At 25.3% G+C, this 21,796-nt stretch overlaps 1 protein-coding gene across 2 annotated transcripts in view; it reads left to right on the forward strand.

Moving 5' to 3' along the window:
• Positions 1 to 492: 492 nt before the first annotated feature.
• Positions 493 to 21,796, forward strand: part of LOC114131756 (uncharacterized) — a 32,131-nt gene continuing 10,827 nt past the window's right edge. Inside the window, exons 1-5 of one of the 2 annotated variants that reach the window (XM_050201317.1) lie at positions 493 to 683; positions 14,042 to 14,144; positions 19,105 to 19,237; positions 19,364 to 19,494; positions 21,549 to 21,658. In XM_050201317.1, coding sequence (XP_050057274.1) covers positions 14,079 to 14,144; positions 19,105 to 19,237; positions 19,364 to 19,494; positions 21,549 to 21,658 — 440 coding nt within the window. In that variant the 5' untranslated portion in view covers positions 493 to 683; positions 14,042 to 14,078. Of the gene's footprint in view, positions 684 to 13,748; positions 13,904 to 14,041; positions 14,145 to 19,104; positions 19,238 to 19,363; positions 19,495 to 21,548; positions 21,659 to 21,796 lie in introns of those variants that run through there. The other variant, XM_027997055.2, reaches the window with a different exon arrangement.

Below are 21,796 nucleotides of genomic sequence, written 5' to 3' on the forward strand. Positions count from 1 at the left end.
TTAAAATAAGATATTTTTGTGTTATTTGAGTTTTAAAGTTTTTAAATGTATAAATAAATTATAAACCTATAATGTATACGAGTATTCTCAATTTTGTAAAAAAATATGATAGTAATTTGATTTATTATAATGTAATCAGCAATTATTTTTATTTTTAAACTGTTTAAATAGTAAATATTAGGTAAGTAGTAAATAATATTTGTATTAATTCAGTCAAGATTCTAATAATATGAGTTTTTATTATGAATTTAAATTAATAATTATTACCGTTTAAAAAAGTTAAAAATCGACTAATTTATATTTACTCACGTCTATGTATAATAAACAATATAAATTATACACGCAAAAAAAAATGTATTTGCTAAATATTCATACATTTTACGAGTAGAAAATTTCTGAGACGCACGGGGGGTATCGGATATTTCTACCTATAGTAGAAGAGATGAATGTGACTAGTGAACCACAATATAAATACGTTGGAGACCTCAACGAGCTGGATCAGTATAGTGGGCACGTTAACTTTATGATGTTATTGTCACCTTCGGTATTCATTACGCATTGTTGTATCCTATAGTTCAACACCGGCAAAATTTATATTATTATTCTATTTTGTTTATCATTTGTTCCTGAATATTGTTGTAGCACAACATTACTGTTTTTGATTTTCATCACTCGTTGAAAAGGTAAGAAGAATGTTGAAATAGTACATTTATTTAGCTTAAAAAGTTTTTGAAAATATTTTTAGTATAGATTTATCAATGTATATTTCTTAATAAAATATGAGATTACTTTTTATAATTTATTTTTACTAAGTAAAAGTATTAATTCGTATTAATCAATATTATGGGTACATTAATATTAATATTATAATTTCATATTGAATTTGTTTGTTTATTATAAATTTTTCAAAAGTATTATTAAGTCGATGTATTTCACTAGAATTTGAAAAGGTTTTTGTAACTTAAGAATAAGTTTTACATTTATTTTTAATTTTTCAATAGGAGTAAATTTTTGTTTACACGAATTGTTAATTTCCTTTTATAAGATTAAAAATTAAACAAAAAGTAATGTTTCTCTACTTCTTTTTAAAGAATAATATAAGCTATTCAAAACCTTTTTTTCGTTTTCGCGATAAGTCAATGAAAATCGCTGAAATATTCGCTTTAAGTATAAAACGAGCAATTTCGTTAGGTTAGGTCAACAACCATATACCTAAGTAAAACTATGTTGTTAATTTATAGTGTGTATAAAAATCAACCAATATATAAGGCACCTTATAGATTGATTTTTATATATACCTTAGATATAATTTTTTCATCAGTTGTAATCTATGAGTTACACGCAGATAACCATTCATTATATTAGACCAAATCAAATGGTAAAATATAAATAAGTATATGGTGCAGTGTTGTGCATTTCCGTGTCGAGTGTTTTTCGTATAATATTTATGCCATATTGTCATTATAATACAAACAAAATGACCCTGTAATAAATCGTTTTTCTAAACTAACCTAACCAAACGGTACGAATTATGACCTAAAGCAAAAAAATAATAGATAATATGCCAGCAGATTTTAGAAGCTTCGATATTCCTGTCACATAAACTTGCGCGAGGCGCACGACCTCGAGCGGTATTTTTCATTTTATTGTAGCAGTTGCCGGTTCATTAACTGCCAGTTTGATAATCGTGAGTGCTACTGACACGTCTATTGAACGCGTGAGACGAAATTCATATCGCAAGCAATGACATCATTAAGGGCATTTATAAATATAATGAAAATCTTAAGTATCGAGTAATGATAAATTTGAAACATTGAGCTCGTTGAAATATTAAAATTCGTTGAACGATTTCACAACAATTGAAGTTCAATCGGTAGGTGTTTATCGTTTATTGGCATAATATGTCACATCGAATCATCCCGACTTCGTGTTGCACTCGTAACGTTGTTTTATCGAAATATCTGCCACTAAGTTCAGTAAAATCGATCGGATTGCATTATAACAGTGTAGTATTGTTTACGATTGTTATTCAAAATTTCGTATAGGTAAGTATCAAAGGGATGACAGGACCATTGGATATTGTATACAAGATATACTATTGTACACACACGCACGGTTGTAGCGTACATTTATTTACGAATGATAAATTTAAGGATTTTATTAATTCCAAGTTGTGAGTATTTTTTGGTCAAGGTCGGAGTGTGAACTAGAATATTAAACAGTTTTTGTGATTTTGTTTTAATTTCACTGTTTGAATGAGATGGAATAAATAACAATTGATATTCTCAATGTCTTATACTTTCTATGTCATCAGATAAATTTCATTATAACGCGTCACCCATAAGTTGATGAGTCAAGTCATAAGTCGGTTCATTTTGACCGACATTTGAAATCTTATTACGATTATTATACAATTTGATTTTTGGTTTTATTTCATAATTTTTAATGAGGATATTATTACAATACAATGATTACTTAATATTATTATTTAAATGAACGGTATTTCCATAATATTAATACAAAAAATATTTTAATTTCGAAAAAAAAAAAATTGGAATTAATTTATCAAATTAAGTAAATGTATGGCGGTTCTAAAATATAATTAAAACTTTAATAGAATTTCCAGTTACTCTCACAAAAAAATTTAATCAATCTCAATTAGTTTTTAAACTAAATTGTTACCATAAATATACTTAAAAAAAGAATATTGTTATGCATGAATAATTTTATACATTTATTTTTGTTAATAATGTACCTATTGATTTTTATTTATTAAAATAAGTAATTGTGTTTTATAAATATTTTTAATTTTGTGTACGGCATAATTAAATTAATAAAACGAAACTTTATGTTTCAACTACACTCAAGGACGGGCATTACTCATTAAATTTAATTAATTGTAGCATCATAATTCATAAGTAAATACCTAATAAATGTGCATACACTTTAATGTATAGGAAACGTATATTATGTAAAATATTACATGTCTACCATTAACTTGCATTGTTTTGTCAAATTATTAATACGCGTAGCATGAAATATCATATTATAATTTTGATTCGATTTATAATATTATAATATAACATGAATAAATTAATCTTGTGGTATAAGTATTTTAAACATCTTTTTGTTCTAGCGAGACTGGTTGTTTGTAATTAAAAAAACGTATTATTTTTATTAGATCATAAAGGTTGTTTTACACGTATCTTGTCTACGAAGGCTTCTTACTTTGGATTCGACTATGCATCAAAATACAAATTGAAGGTCAGATTTGTTGGCATTTCAAATTCTGGATTAAATAGATTGTAATTGATATCACGTTTACATTATTCGATCAGCTCTGATGTTTAATATAAATGAACCTATAATATTTAAATCGAATAAATTATATAAAACGTACAGCTTATCATTTGTCTCGATGTATAATATAATAAATTATACAAGAAATATTCATCGTTTGTAATCTTTTAAAATTATTCACGTAATTATAGAGAAGGTATTGTCAAAGTAAATTATACGAGTTGTTGAATTTTTAATGTCAAACGTTAATTTTTTGCTGTTATTATTTTCCATTAACATTAATAATCCGACATTTGATTTAGTTTAGATAATAAATATACCTCCCACGAATTAAAATATATAATAATATAATATTATAATGTTATTTTTGTAACTCAATTCCACAGTGCGCCTTCTATGTGTAGTGCATAATATTATGCTGTATACGATATTTGACAACTCCATTACCCGAGTTTGTCAAAATGCCAAACACGAATTACACAACATTTATAAATCAGTACGATGTATGCCATTATAGTATTACATTAAAGTGTGCCTATGTAGCCAATAATATTAATAATAATATTGTTTGTTAAAGGAAAAAAATAATTTACAAACAATAATGCATTGGCAGTTAGGTATATAAAACTCAATCCTTTTGATAATCTCGAAACACTCATTGTATATATACGTTCAGCTAGTGTATCAGTTTATTCGACTCAAAACGCTTTGCGAGCTGAATAATCCTTATAAGTTATTTCTGAGCTTTGCGGATTAGAACAAGTTGGCTAAACGACGATTGGGTTTTATATCGTATAAAATGTAGAATCTACACAAAATTACAATACAGGGTGTTTTCCATAACGAGCAAAGGTGGTTTCCGCTAGAAATACACTATTATATAATAACAGACACTTTTGATTAAAACAATAGTATAAAAACGACGTCATAAGTCTAAGGAATATTACTTGCGCCATACAGACATAATATTATAGACCAATTTATTCTTTTAATACTATATGTTAAATTTCGTGAACACCGAAATAACATTTGTGTAATGTGGCTATTAAAATTATAAATATAAATAGGTATGATTACTTTTGATTATATGCGGTAGAATGAGTATTAAAAAAAAAAAAAAAACAGTTTGAATTAATAAATAAAGTTCAGTTTGTCTTACTCTTTTTCGTGCATATTATAGTTTTAGATTTTTTTTTAAAGTTTAAACGTTATTATTTATTATACTAATCGAGTCTATTAGGATTATATTATTATCTAATATATGTACATAATTATAGTCATTACGTATATTGTATAATATATGATATAAATCTACAGATGTTGATCTTGACCTTGAGAACATGATCGTATTGATAGACCATAGCGTTTTAACGGTTACCGTAATTTTGTATACTAGTAAATAGTAGGGTGATTTTTTTTTTGTTTTTATATAATAGACAAGGCACGTGATAAAATTTTGTCATCTCAACGAACTGTACAGTGAGGTCAAAGTGTACACCTATTAATCAAACCGATTTGTCTCGGGGGGATCATTGGAGACGAAATCAATGAACCATTTGCCATGTGGCCATACATAATTCGGCTTGGTTCCTACGGGTTCCGAACCACAGGTTTTCGTTTCCCGCCTAGACTTAACCTCGTCGTCGTATTTAAAGCATTATTCGACAGGACAAGAAGATTTTCTTTAAAACAACAATAATTATCATATAAATATATCAATCGCAAACAATGGATCGTGTCGCTCGCCAATTGGATAAAGGAACGACGTAGGTGCAAATATTTATAAACTACATGATTGCGATTTCCTAACATAAAACTTCGAGTCATATTTTTCAATATGTCAATCATATACTTAGTTTAAAATCACATGATCTGAATTATTTGAAAAACTAATAATACTTACTCATGATAATTTAAACTTGATTCATAATATTATATTAAGAAGTTTTCACGTTATCTATTTTTATAATAAATTAGAAAAGTCCTTAGTAAGAGATACAGTAATGTACGTTTAAGACTCATAAGATATTTAAAAGATGTTTTGTTAGTATAGTTAAGTTTATAAAACTAAAATGAATAAATTAAATTCACAATTATTTTTAATAAAAAAAGACTAAAGCTTATTTTAAAGAAATTGTTTAAAAGTGTTTATTTATCTAATGAAATACATAAATAATATGATATGCAATAAATAATGGTTAATGGATATAGGTACCATTTAGGGGAAATATTAAACATATTTCGTTTTAAACAAAATTATTATCATTTGTTCACATTAAACAATATATATATATATATATTATATACACAATATTATGACATAATATACAACTATCTAAGTATCTATTATAAGTATTAAACTTTTTTTCGTGCTTAAATCGCTACGCTACCAAGGGTATTTCACCTCGCGGCCAGTTTTATTTTATTATACCTGTATAAAATTATGATATTATGTCAGTATAATGTTCAATGAACTTAATTGAAGTCTTAAATATTAATGTTTTGTATATTAATCTTAGTTTAATGTAAAATATATGGAAGAAACAAATTTTATTAAAAGCTTAAGACATAATTTAATTTATTGTTTCTTTTTTAAGTATAATGCTATTTTTAAAAATATAGTTTTTTAAGTATAGTACTAATATTATACATATTTTATTTTTTTAAACTTAACAATTATTTTTTATAATTATTGCACCATAAATATAAAAATAGTTTTATATCATTCACATTTGATTAATTTATGGATTATGTTAATTCTATTTTAATTGCTGAACGTATATTATTTTCATTATTATGTACACATAATTTATAAAGCAAACGCGGATATACTATTTATTTCATATAATACACAAACAAATACAAAAATATACCTACACACAAATAAATAATATAATTTTCATTAGAACAAAATACATAACGATTAGTGATGATTAAATTTAAATATCAAGACAAGATATAGTGACCGAATGTGTGCACTCACCACTTAGCATCGGTTCAATGGCCTTTATTTATGATAGTGGATCATTACTATAATACTTCAATTTGCTATATGTTAACTGAAATTTCTTCAGTAATTATTGAGAGTTGTCGGTGATTTATGTTTGTAAATCGTGTGCAAGGAAATTACTGAGAAAAATGAAAATCGAAAACTACGTTTTCAGAAAATAAAGTAGATGTTATACTCAGTCAATAGATAGGGCTACAGGAAGCGTTTTGAGCTTTTTAATTTTATCAGCAATAAGTGCTGACAATATTTTTTCAAAAGATCATCTATAATTTCTCGCTTAATCTAAAATTAAATAAAAAAAAATGTAAACATACTATTTAACCGTAGGTGAATTTAAAATATAATTACATTTTTTATATTAAAAGTTATATTACAAGAATATCTAATAAAAAAATAATATTGGTATCGCGTAATATGTTTTATTCATATATTTATACATTTTTTATACCTATTTGTATGTGAATATTGAATAATAATGGAGAAATATGTTTTGAAGTTTGAAATAATGCATAATATTATTATCTTTGATTTTTAAAATAGTTATATATTAAAAAACTTTGTTTAATATTAATTTCAAATCAGGATAGAGTTAATAAATATTCGTTTTAAACTATAATATTACACAGCTATTATGTGTGTATGCTTATAAAAGATATTTTTTTCTAAAATGTATTTTATTTTTTTATTACAAGTATTTAATAGGGTATTCAAAAGTACAAAGATAGTTTAAAGACACTATTCATAAAAATAATGTACAAAGAAATTAATTTATTACTTTATAACACAGTATGTCCTTCCCTCTATAATTTTAGTTTATTTTTATGGACAGGCGTCAGGCAATCTACTACAGTAACATGTTATTGTTTGTCTTAAGTTAATTATGTTCTTTTTTTATGTACTGCTGGGAGAGTTGAAAACATAAATAACAATTTTAATTTTTTGTAAAAATAAAATATAACAATTAATAACAACACCACCACTTCTTAATTAAAGTCGTTGTTTATAATATTTAAACAAACTATTGTTATGATTAAGAAATATCTGGTTGAAAATATGAGTGTATTCAATACGTCATATATTTATAATAGTATTAAGTAGTAGTTATGAGTTAACAGAATATTATTTACACGATTTTTATCACTTAGCCTTTCCTCTATAGTTGTAGTCCTGCTATGTATATAGGTACTTACAATGAATCTATTTACACGTACATTCATAACGCACAAGTACACTGCTCTAAGAAGTTTCGACCACGTATTACAACCTCTTTACGATAGACGGTTGTCTGACCGTGTACCTATATAAATATTATGTATATGCATATTTGAGTTAAAACCTTTGAAGACAAAACGTGCGATAGTGTCCCTCGAAGTGTAAGCGCACGTACGCAGAATTCGAACGGCTTATGTTTGTTGACGTTTATAAGACATAAAAAACATGAAAGAAGCAAGAGAAAAAAAAATTATAAATAAATCATAAACAGCGTGGAAAATTATTGCGAAATGACGTCAACACATGACCAGGACTCGTTTGGTCAACGAGATGGGATTAAGAGTCACGCGATAAGGATTCGCGGTGATTTGGATTAACGACCAGCATCATTCCTCGTCTCTCGCATCGACAGATTACCTACCTAGTATGATAATTGTTTTCCGACCCAATGACTCATAATAATTATATTGCTCGCACGCATTACCGTCCGGCGACGACACTTTCGTACACGTTATAACCGTCGTGTTCTCCGGATAGGTCAAGTTTGTCTTGCATGTACGAGCAGTGATCAACTGTATTACAATAATATGCCCCGTCAGCCGAATCCGGCCGGCGGTGACTAATCCACTTATTGAAAATGGTTACTGACCTCTGACGTGATTTCGAAGAAGGCGCAAATACACGTGTACTTACACACACATACGCGGGGCGCGCGCAGGACGTTCGCGGGAAAGGATAAGGATAGAATGTGCGTGTGTGTGCATACATGTTATGCGGACGGAGAGATAAAAACGAATATCCCGAGAGAAGTGTAAACACAACGCATAACGGGCAACTGTGCTGCTGTTTACCGACTTTTGAAAAACCTTCTTGGGTTACCCTAATTGAAAATACTAGTCTGGTTATTGTGTAGAAAAAAAAAAAAACAACACATAAATACACTTCAATCTACTGGTTTACCACGTCTGGGCAAAAAATAAATATAAAAATGTACGCACGACATATATTATATTGTATTTTGTGTATTATAAAATATTATAAATATTATTTATTATTATTACGAAGCGAACGCCTTGCGAGAATATCGCGTACAACGTATTATTAATAATATATAATATTGTGTATACGAAATAGGTTTATCTGCCGCATAAAATATTAGCGTGTCATTCATTTCGTTAAAATATTAATGCTCGCGGAGCCATGGCGAAACAAGTTCGGTAAACGCGAATGCACATTGTTAACGAAAACGTCAAATATAATATAGTACAGTATACCTGCACGTTCCTTATAGGTATGCTTACGCGATATTTTACGTTTGAAGTACGATTTATCATGTAAACATTTTATTTTATTTCAATGTATTATTTCTATTACGATTGTAAGTTTTTACTTTTATTTATCTTCCAGGAATCGGTCACATAAACACTTATTTTATATATTTTATAAATGTTCATAATAATTATTAATTATTATCATTGTTAATATTTGAACAGTCGATTTCCAATTGTTTTAAAAATATTTTATACTTAATATTTTAAGGAGTGATAACACTCCTTTCCCGTACTTAATAATTGTATAGATGAGTTAAAATATGATGTAAACATAAAAAACATAAGTACTCTTTATGAACATGACGTTGTGTAGTCAAAAACAAAATATATTCACATTACATATTATTATTATCTTAACATTTTATTTCGTTCGTTTTTGTGTTGGAGATGGCTATTGTTAAGTTACTGAAAATATGTATTAACTGAAAGATGTTCTCAATATTATATGTGAAACGTTTTTATGTTTATCTAGTTTTATTTTCTCTGAATTTATTTCTCTTATTTTCTTTTGTGTATCGTTGTTTGCATTACCATCCTTTGAATATTATTTAAAATGAAGATTCAAAACTCGTTATCTTCTTCATGTTGGGTACACCTACTTATAGAATAGATATCGCGATTAAACAAACATAATATCTCAATATTACTAATTATTAATTTCAATTTGCAGTTTAAATTCATTATATTATGTTTGAAAGTTTAAATATTATGTAGTATTAATATGATTTTCGATTATCATTATGCATAGTATTAAATAATTATTTTTAAAACTTTTTAATTATTTTTAAAACAAAATTTAATTATTTTTCTGATTATAAAAATAACAATGGTACTTAAGTACAGTTTTATTTCTATGCGCTTATTAAAATAAAAAATGAAATGATAAAATATTTTGACGTATGCAATATTATATTAAAAAATTTAAACATAATTAAGTACAAATATTGTTTTTTAATTTTAATTCCTAATTATTAAACGTTGAGTACTTATTCAATTATTTATTTTGTTTACATAATATTATATTGTGTGCACGTGTATTTAATGTTTATAGACATTGGGTAGATCAAAGAAAATTAATAAATAATTAATAAATTAGATAAATTAAGTATTAATGGATTTATTGTACTTCAAATAACGACTGATAATAATAGAACGGTTCTATTTAATAATATAGTTGACGGTATAATAAAATTATGTTATCTTTAGGGCCAGTTGTACCATATACGGTACAACCAGGCCTTAATTTCATAATGTACTTATATGATGTTATATTTTATTAGTATAAAGATAATTTAAAGATAATTATTGATTTAAATGATTAAAATGAAAAAAAAAATTATACAACTTCAAACACGTATCAGTGTTTGAAACACCTGTTTATAATTTATAAGGTAAACCATCTCTATATATTCTTTATAAAGGGTGTCTCACCTTGTTGTTTTTGTATATTCTCGCCAACCACCACTTACTGACTATATTAAACTCATAAATTCTGTATTTTTATCCTGCTTAAACTATAGAACTTACACAAATATAAATAAATAAATAAATAATTGATGAAAATTAATATTTATAGATATTATATTACTTTAAAATAGGTATGTATTTTAATATACTATTTTTAAATTATACGGAAATATTTTATTTTTTTTTTCATTATGAGTTTAGGTAACTCAAAAAATAATTAAAATCATAGTGAACGCAGCTATTTAACACTAAAGTTTTAATTTTAAAGTCATATTACATAAATATCTATAAAACTTATTGATTAGGAATTAGAACAAACTTAATGATATATTAAAATTAAATTTTAGTGCTTATGACATATTATATAGTTGTATAGGTACTTGTATGACTATTATAAATCGTTATGAAAACTGAAAATATTTATTTTTTGATATTTAAAATAATAATAATATTGCGTACTAGTATTTTTTGCATAATATTATAATAAGTTTAATAAGAGGAATGCAATAGAATCAATACAAGTATCGCGAATCAGCAGTTATAAAATTGCGACAAAATGTGATTGCCCATCCAGTAGGTATAATTGGTCTTTGGAATTTTAATATAACCATGATTCATGATTCATGGTAGTTCGTAGAACCTAAATGAGATTTTTATTTAAAGTTCTTATTTTATAAACTAAATATATTATGGGATGAGAAATCTTTTAACGAAATACTCGCTAGTTAATAGTTTTTAAATGCTCAATTGTAATTTAATAGATTTAAAAATGATTAATGCAAAATAGATTCTTTCTTAATTTAAATTAATATAGCGTAGATAAAATACAAATGAAAAACAATATTAAAATAACATTTATTGTTTTTATGTAAACGTTTTATTCTTCTTACCTAATATAGTAATATATTGATTTCACATTTTAACAAATGTTAAAAAACTTTCTATATGCGTAAGTTTTCCATATCTTAAATGGAATTTATGTGTTAGTAATTTGGCTATTTTAGGTGTACAGAATACATCTAAAAAAAAAAAGAACATTATTATAATCCTAAAATTTATTTATCAATTATCAATATGTAGTCATTTCTATTCTTGAATCTGATGATATATTTAAAATTCAATTCAATTGAATAATTTTGTGTAAGAAAAGTAGAAACTTACAACAAATGTGAATATTAATTATTGTTTATCTAAAATGATTCGTAAATAGAACTAAGAAGTATGTGACGAGAAGTTAGGTGTTTAAAAATAATTTATAATTTTTGAATAATTTTAATTTTTAAGTATATTTTTTTAATTAAATGATAATATTCTAGTATTTTCACTAAACACTGATGATTAATTCAATTATTACAACTACGTTAGCTTCTCCAAAAATTATGATTTTGTAAGTAGGTAGGTACTTAATATTTTATAGCTCTAGTTATGATCACGTTCTAAAGGTAACTATACTTGATATTGTTAAGTAAACAATTTAATTGTTATAGTTTTAATAATTGCTAATAATATTGATATGTAATACAAAATGACTATTCTAGAATAGTAGTAACGCAATGTTATGACGTACATAAATGTATAACACACCTCATAAATTATTAATTAATATTTAATTATTGATTTAAACATAAACATTATTTGATTTTTATTTACAGGAAATACAAAAACATATACGTATATAAATTCATGTTTGAAGTATAATAAATTTGATTTCATAAGACATAATTCGTTTAAGACATAGATTTTGTCTCAGAGGATTTGTTTCTACTGTTTCTAGGTACCTAATTTATAATTTGTATTGCTAACTCTCGTACCCGCTTGTAATATTTGGAATTCGACTCCTCTAAATAGTATAGTAACATAAATTGACTCAGATATTAAACCATTTAAAAATTTACTATCAGAATCTTCTCTATGACTTTCAAGTGTTGGTATTCTAAGTACGTATATAAATATAGACTAAGACAGTATAATACTCGTATGTAACAATTTTAAAATAAATGCTAGAGAATCTCAATAATCTGAAACTCAAGGAATAAATCAACAGAATATTCATGATTCTTGGTATATAATATATAGTATACATATTAATGGACGTATAACAAATTCCATTAGAATACATGATTTTCTAGGAATCGTATTCAAATTGTGTAAATCGAAAAATGTATTTACTCAAACTAGGTATATATTTTGATAGTATACCATAATACTTGGAGCCATATTCGTTGTAAAAATAATTTATGTTCACACATCTCGTTTATGTGTTATCTAAAGAAATTAATTTTGTTTTTTGTAAGCTGTATAATACGAACAAATAAAATGGTTCTTATTGTTTTAGAACTCGCTATTAAAAAAAAAAAAAAAAAACATAGCATAACAAATAACGAGAAAATACCTATAATAATTAGGTATTGAATTGAAAAATTTAGTCATCGTAACACAGTAAGGTACCACAGTATGGTTTAATATTTTACTCATATTTTATCCAAACTAGATTTGACCGATCGCGGCTGACACTATAAACCCTAAACTAGGTATAACTCGTCTTATGGTTTAAACGTTATCCGAAGTGCCTACGGATTTCGAAATTATAATGTACCTATCTACTAGGTATATATTTCATGGTCGGGATCCGCGGACTGTATAGTGTTTATGGGATTGACGGTCTGCACATCGCATATAGGTGTACATATTCTACCTAAAGGGCACTCACAATCGAATAATGATAATATATTCAAACTATAGACATTATAATATTGCACACATTTCGCGTGTCGCGATCGCTCCGTGAATTGCCGCCATTAGCCACAATCGAAGGTCGTCGTTCCCCGAGAATTGCGACCTGAGAGTACCTATACATTGTAATGTATGTATGTCCTATGTACATTGCCGACGACTGTCTGGATATGTCTCGATCGTATGAGCGGTTGGGGTTGGAGCTGGTGGTGGGGGGGATGGTGATTGCGATTGGAAGTAGACGAAGAACAAGAAGACATAAAACACTGGAAATAATATATATATAATATAAAATAACCGAACGACATTTATTTTTCCCTTGCCGTGGTCGACAAAGTTTTGAGAACAAGACGTACCCAATAGTACCTATCTAACCATAAACAAACGTGGTACATGACCTTTTCGACGTGGTCGCCGTTCTTGTAGTCGTCGTCGATATTGTACAATTGAAGCGCGCAAATTCCGATCATATTCACATTGTGTTAGATCTGTGTGCGTTTTTTTTTTTTTTTATAGTCTTTTATTTTATATTTTTTATGATATTTTTGTTTTGTTTTTGTTTTGGACTATTGTATTTTAGTCCGTTTCCCTCTCTTCGTTTTTCCCGAGGGTTTGGCCTTGTCGAACGACCAATTTCCATGTTTTTTCATACTCATAAAAACGTAGCGCGCAGCCCCTCGAGGGTCAATTAACGACTGGTTTACTCCACTTTGCAAAGTAATACGATCGTTTAATACTACTGTTCCTGATCTAAATGTGTTAAAGATTTCGTATTGCTTTAATCAAAACGTAATAAACAAAAAATATAATTTAATTCCCGAATGGATCTGTCGCGATCGAAGGTTAAAAGGTACGAAACATGGTATCTAATTGTCCGATGATCATTATATGTTTGGGGGACCCCGCTAAACGATTTAAACAATTTTTAAAGATCACTCGCTGCAGTACAGTAGTCGGTATTTTTGCTTATAGTTCTATTTTTTTTCAGTTTGAATGCAGTCGTTTTGAAGTGTAATAGCGCAAAAATGAAAAAATGTTTGACATCTACTCAATGGACTATGCAAATCTTCATTCCTGTCTGCTTACTATGGGTGAGTACATTGAACAATAAATAAAAGCGTATTATTTATGATTTCATTATTATTAGGTGTAAACTATAGCAACAATAGGTATACATAAAATAGTGTCGGCCAGCTACACTTATAGAGCAGAATAGATAAGAATGTTCAATCGCTTTATATAAACAGATTGTATGCGTACTATACCTATATTATATTATAATATTAATTATAGGCATTTAGGCATAATAAATTATTAAATCACGGTTTATACACTTAGGAAGAGCGCAAAGCACATTTTAATTATGCTGAAATAAAATATGTAATTAAAGTAACAAATAATTGTGAAATAAATACATTTTCTACCTTGTATGAATATTTGTCTCCATTTATAATGATAAAAGCATTATTATTTTCCGCGGATTCTTTTAGAATAATAATTATTAGAAACAAAAACTCATTCAAAGAAGTCAAGTATAGTTTTTGAATACTATGTCTTAAGTATTTATTTTAATATTTCACATAATATAAAATATACATAGTGTATGTTTCTTCAACCGAGTTTTAAATTTTATTAAAAAAAAATATGACAACAGAACATCAGGACGTAAATTATTGTGTTATAAAAGAATGTTAAAAGTTAAAAAAAAATATTTAATTACAATTTATTTCTTACTAATTGCAGGGTGTTAATAAATAGTATATTTTGTAAGAAACATTTTATTTTATTATCTATAGAGAGTAGAGACTAGAGACTATACAAAATATAGCTTTTTTAGATAATAATAAATTTTCATTGTTTTAATTTTACATACTGTGTACATATAAAATATAAAATGACTAAAAAATATATTAAATATTTTATCAAAAATTTAATAATAAATACTAAAGACCTAAGTGCTATAAAACAGGTTATTATTAGTGAACGTTATTTATGAATTATACATTCATTTTAATGAAATTATTTTTTTTTAAACTATAACACACGAATTTAGATGGATAGTAATTATATTGTGGCAAATAACACGATAAAATGTGACCAAATAATAAATCAATCTGTTTAAAACATGTTATTAGTGTATAATAACATTAATTATTGCTTATAGTTTTTGAAGACAAAGTGTATTATTAACTGTTATAGTAGTAAAAAAATAAAAATACCTTTAGAAAAAATAATGAACTCATTATATATTTACTTAAATGGATATTTTTTGTTATAAGTGTTTTTTATTTTTTATTTCTCGATTAAATAAATGTAAGAACTAAAAAATACTGCTACTACAGTTAGGTCATGACACATTACATTAAAAATTAATTTCTGTTCGATTTATACAAAAATGAGTTGTTTGAGTTAAAGTATGTAGGTAAACCAGCAATCAGAAGCTTATAGGTACTAAGTGTATTAGTTTAGTTAGTTAATATTATTTGATTGTTACTACTATGGAAAAAATATGATTTTAATGTATTGTATAAAACCGGTTCAGATAAAAATTAAGTTGGTCGAATATTGTCACCGTTTTGGAATATTTAATTTCATCACATATAAAATATATAATGGAATTTATGCAACACTAACGAACTTTTATAATATCATTTTTGGCACCTACGCAGACCATTGTTAAAACGACATAAATAACATTATCAGATCGTGGAACTTCGCCTTCAGTAAACTCATACATTTAAAATCCGTTTCCATCGCAACGCCCTTTTTGTACTAATAAATATACAAATTGAATAACTTACAACGACAACAAAAGTATTCGGTCGTGTGTTCAAATAAAAATTATGATTCAAGATTTAAAGAATTTATTAAATTGTATGATAAACTATATTTTCGTTTAAAAATAAATCATATTTATGTTCATTGAATGAATATATATATATTCATACATATATATGTAAACTATATACTATGTAAATATATATATATGTATACTATATATACTAAATATGTATACTACGTCTGTTAACTATAATTTATAACTATTATTACTATATATCTATATAATAATGAATGTAGGTTATAAACATTTTAAAAATTGTATTGAAACGTATTTACTACAATTTGATAATCTCATACTGGGTTAAAAATATAAAAACTCATTTTTATTTAATTTAAAATATTAAACAAGTCAGGAAATATCTATCAATTTTATAAAATGTTTACTTTTTTGTATCTATATAATATTATATCCATTTTCGTTGTATTTTCCAAATTCATGTTTTATATGAGATTAAGTAATAATAATGAAGTAATTATTATGCAAATGTTAATAATGAATTTTCAATTTGAAATACCTATATAATATAATAAAATGATCATATGATCTAATATGAATGTAGCTTGAAATTACATATTTAAAAGTTTATAATTCGTGCCATATTGTAGATGATATTTTGTTAGATTGTAAGTTATGTTCTAAGAATATAGGGAGATATTATTGATTTTATAATCATATTTATTTTTTTTAAAATATACAATTTTTGTATAAATATTGAGATAATATCTATCTAATATCCATATTATAAAACATTTACATTTATTAAATTATCATAAATTAATAATAATAATAACTATTAATATTACTATAATTTGATATTTATTGTATGCATTGATGAATTTTAAACATAATTTAATATTATATTAATAAAAAAAATCTACTAATTTTGATGTTTGTAAAACGCTCTAAAAAAACTAAAATGTATATTATTTTGTTAAGAATTTAGAATAGAATATAATAATTATATTGTTTTAAAAATGTACTTTTTTAACGCACTTATTGTGTTCCTATAAATTTATTTTTTAGCACAATGGTTGTCGATATAATAATTGGTTAAAAACAGTATATTATGCAAGTTTAAGGAACTATAGTTAAATTTTCATTAATTTTAGATTGAAAATTTTATTGATGGACAGTAGTTTAGTGTTTATATATGACCACAAACCATTTTCCAAAGCGAAAGCTTAGGAAATATAAATATCAGTACAATTATTTATTACCATAATAAAGTTTTAGGTTTTTGAATTTTTCATGTAGATCAATACTTATTGTATAATATTCTGAAGAAAAATATTTTTCTGAAAAAATATGTATTTTAATAACAAATACCTACATTTAAAACAAATATTTACTTATTCTGCTTATAACTCTAAAATATAAATTACATTTAATATTTAAGTTAAAATATGTAAAATTATATTATACTGATGAAATAGTTAAAATATGGGATAAAAAATTAAAAAATATTATGTAATATAAACAACTAAATATAGCTTACAAATTCAATTAACTTTTTTTTAGGGATTTGAATGATAAAACACTACTTTTTAACTTAATATTTAACTACATTGACTTTTTTATAAGATTTAGATGAAATATAACTGTCTTTATAGTTTCATCTTTCCAAAGTAAAACAATAATATAATAGAAAGTATTTTAAATTATCGTTAAATTAAATACAGTGCACAGCGCACACTCAAAAAGTCAAAAGTATTATGACTATCTACTACCAACAATGATTACCGCTGACCATAAAGCACACGTTTGTTCAAATTTTGTTGATAGAAATCGACAAATTATTTAAACTTTGAGTATTATAAACGAAATGTTTGATACACGAAGGAAAATAAGGAAATATTATAATTGATGTAAAAATATGTATTTATGATGAAATATGTAAAATAAAATATGACTTTTATAATATATATTTTACTACAAATTCGTTTCTCAAGGAATTTATCATTTTCCAGTAAAAAATATGCATTTACATTCAAATATCAGCCCTATTTATAATCATTTCATTCTAAGATCAGTGAACACGGAGTATAGAGCATACTGTTTCCTCTGTTGCACCATATCCTCGTAGATTAAAATTCAATCGTTTAAAAATAATACAATATCAAAAACAACTCTCTACTTAAAAATATAAAATACAGTATATAGAATGTTTTTACTTTTAAATAAATTAAAATCTTATAATCATGAAAAATATTAAGTAATTCGAAAATTGTATTCATTTAAAGTATAAAAAATTCCATAAAATAACTAAAAATACTGAAATCAAATTAACTTACAAATTATTACAATAATCACTGATAATAGCTTCACGATAACACAATCATCGTTATATTAGTAGTGTATTATTATTTATTATAATATTCTTACATTTATTTTTAAATTTATGTTATTATTTAGTGTTAGGTAACGATATTATTTTTATTATCGGAATAATCTTTATTTTTCCCCAAATAAACATCGAATTTTGATAAATTGACATGTAAAAGTTATGCAATAATATAAAAACAATTAACAATAGTAAGTTAGTTAATTGAAGTTAAGATATTATTATGAATTAAAATTGTAAAATACATTAAATATTGTATGCTGGTGTTTAAATGTTTTTTTTTTTTTTTAATATTTTGCTCAGTTCTTAATTCATAATATTCATTATAAGTACCTATGTCTTGTACCTACTCTTTATTAAAGTTTCAATGTATAAAATATTATTTTATGAAACATAAATTAAAAGCAAACATTAATACTTATAATTGTATTTGTACATGTATAATTTCTATAAATAATGAAAGTATTCACCATCACGTTTCAGAATTTATATTTATAAATACTATGTTATTTCTTTGTTTTTATATGACTGCTACAACTTCAATAAAATATATAATATGTGATTATGACAAACATAAGTAAATACTTGATAGTATAGCTACTAAACATAAGTACTTTTTGGCGTCTAAAATACATTTGTAAAGTGTTAAGTATTTTTCTTAATTGATATTACAATAGGTATCTCTTATAATTTTTTTTGAATATCATATTGAAGTACCGATAAAATGCAGGACAACAACGCTATTGTTATTGTCGTATAGATAAGGTACCTATATTATATTATTGGTATATTTGATGGGCATTTATCAACATATATTTTCTACTTACACTCACTCGTATTAAATTTAGCGATTTTTCGTTTTCAATAGGTCTATCAATTCGATTCTGTGGCCGGACACGGGAGACTTATGGAGCCACCGTCCAGAAACAGTATGTGGCGGTTCGGATATCCCAATCCGGTCGATTACAACGATAACGAACTGTTCTGTGGAGGTTATTCTGGTACGATCCAGATCGAGAAAATCCGTTGATTATTTTTTTTTTTTTTACTTTACGAGCTCGAATTGCTAATATTGAAACGTAGAGTCAAGAAAAAACAAGTAAGACAGTAATAATGTATGTTTTTAGTTCAATGGAGCGTTAACGACGGGAAATGCGGAGTGTGCGGGGATGCGTACGATCAAGCTCAGCCTAGGCGACACGAAGCGGGGGGTGAATACGGCAGAGGGATAATCAGCAGGCATTATTTTGCAGGTCAGGTAAGGTCAATTGAAACAATTATGAGTGTTTTGTCATTATACTCGAATAAATGATGCGCATAATATAACACCGTGCCATTAGGTATTGTGATAGTTTCGAGCACGTTTATCGTGATTATTATTCTTCAATCATAAATTAATATTATTATTATTGTCCGTAATTTATACCTAAATATCATTGCAATGATTGTGTTCGATGAACTGCTTTCTTGTTTGATTGTTGAATAAAGTTTGGTTACAAAGTATAAAAAGGAAAAACTCCTAATACGAAATCTATGTGGAAGTAATTACCATTTATACTTTAACTTTTCTTAAGAACTTTTATGGCCTCGTGAAATATTAATAATACACAATGTGGGAAAAAGTTTTGACGAAAGTTTTACTCAGTATATATCATTTAGTATTGAAGTCCTTTAATGAGCTAAAGCTTTATGAAAATCGTAAAAATTTTAAGTTAACTAATATGAATTAGTGTCATAGAAATTGTATGTTTACAATAGTAATTATGAACATAAAATAACATTTTTAAAATTTACGATAATGATATCGTATAATATACAGTAAATTTTGATTTTTAAAGAAATTCGATGATCATAAAATGTTGAAACGTAGTTATGTTTATGCACACAGTATACTTTAATTAAAACGAAAATTGGATTTGCATCTAAAAAGTAATTTAAGTTTGTTTTAGCTGTTCATAAATTTAGCTCTTTATGTAGCTTAAATAAATAATACGTTTATTTTTAATTACATTGGTTTACTAATAAACTTAAAATATTACAATTTTTAAACTGATAATAAACGTACCATATTATATAAAGTAGGTCGTAAAGTTTTGACATTTCTATAAGTAGAATAATTTTTTATTGTTTAATTCTATATAATTGTTAAAACCTTATTTTATCGGCTTACCTATGTCGCTAACGATTGGGGCGATCGTAATATTACTGCTCAAATTTTTCATTACAAAATAAAAATTAATATTGTGATATTTTAATTTATATATATATATACGAGTATAAACCAACTAATAGTATTATATTTATAATAAGTAAAAACTATTAGTTGATCTTATTTTTTTTTTTAATTTGACATTAGAATAGTAAAGAAAACATTTTAAATTACCAACTGATTTTTATTTGATTTTGATTAAATTGACAATTATTTTTAAAGGGTTTTTATATTCACCGCGGTATTTATAATTTGTGCATTTGTAAACCATGTACATTGTACATCAATATTAAAAAAAAATATATAAATATCAGTTACTAGAAAAAAAAAATTGTTATTCGGAAATTTTTAGTATGGATGTATTTTTAATTTTTTAATGTTTGATTTAATTATGATAACAACCAACCTCTTTTCTAATTTATTTTTAATAAAATGTATATAGGTACATAAATACATATAAAAAAATTTAAATTAGTTGGTACTGGCGATCTAAATTAAAATTTGATGAATTTATTTCTTTATCATAATTTGTCGTATAGGTACTTAAACTGTTCATGTTTTTTATATTTTATTTTTTGTATAACATTTTTTACATTAATTAATAATAAATTATATAATATGATGAATAACATTCACAAAGTTACATGTAGCGTGGTCATACGGAATATATATTTAATACATACATGGGAAATTTTAGTTAAAAAAAAAAGGTATATCAATTCGATTATTGAATCAAATTATATAATATTTTGAAGACATTATTTAGTTATTACTCTTATCATTATTTTGTTTCTAAATGCAATAAATTAATTGTATTCATCCTGAATTCTTATCCGGTAATGATGTTATGAATTATGTTCATGTATGTTCAGATAACTCGAGTTATAAGACTGTCTTTATATTATTATATAATATAAAATTCTATAAAAAAACGCTATAAAAAAATTATTTTTACTAGTGGTAATGTAGAAAAGTTATGTGAAACTTTGCTTCAAAATAATAAATAAATGTTTGATGTTACGTCACAAAAAACTAATATAAAATTAAATTATTTTTCATTATAATATTATAGTAAAAATAATAAATGGTTCATTGGATTTCAGACGATTGATGTTGAAATTGAATTAACTGCTAACCACAAAGGAAGATTTGAAATGTATCTCTGTCCAAATAATAATCCTAAATACGAAGCGACACAGTCCTGTATAGAAAGGTAAGCAAATAAGTGTACGTTAAAGTTATACAAATTATCTAAGCATTATTATATAAGGCGTTTATCAATTGGGCACGTAAATATTAATTTCAATTGAAATGATTTAATATTTTCTTTATAAATAGCACAAGACCATTT

Source organism: Aphis gossypii, chromosome 2 (assembly GCF_020184175.1).
Source record: "Aphis gossypii isolate Hap1 chromosome 2, ASM2018417v2, whole genome shotgun sequence".
Lineage (NCBI taxonomy): Eukaryota > Metazoa > Arthropoda > Insecta > Hemiptera > Aphididae > Aphis > Aphis gossypii.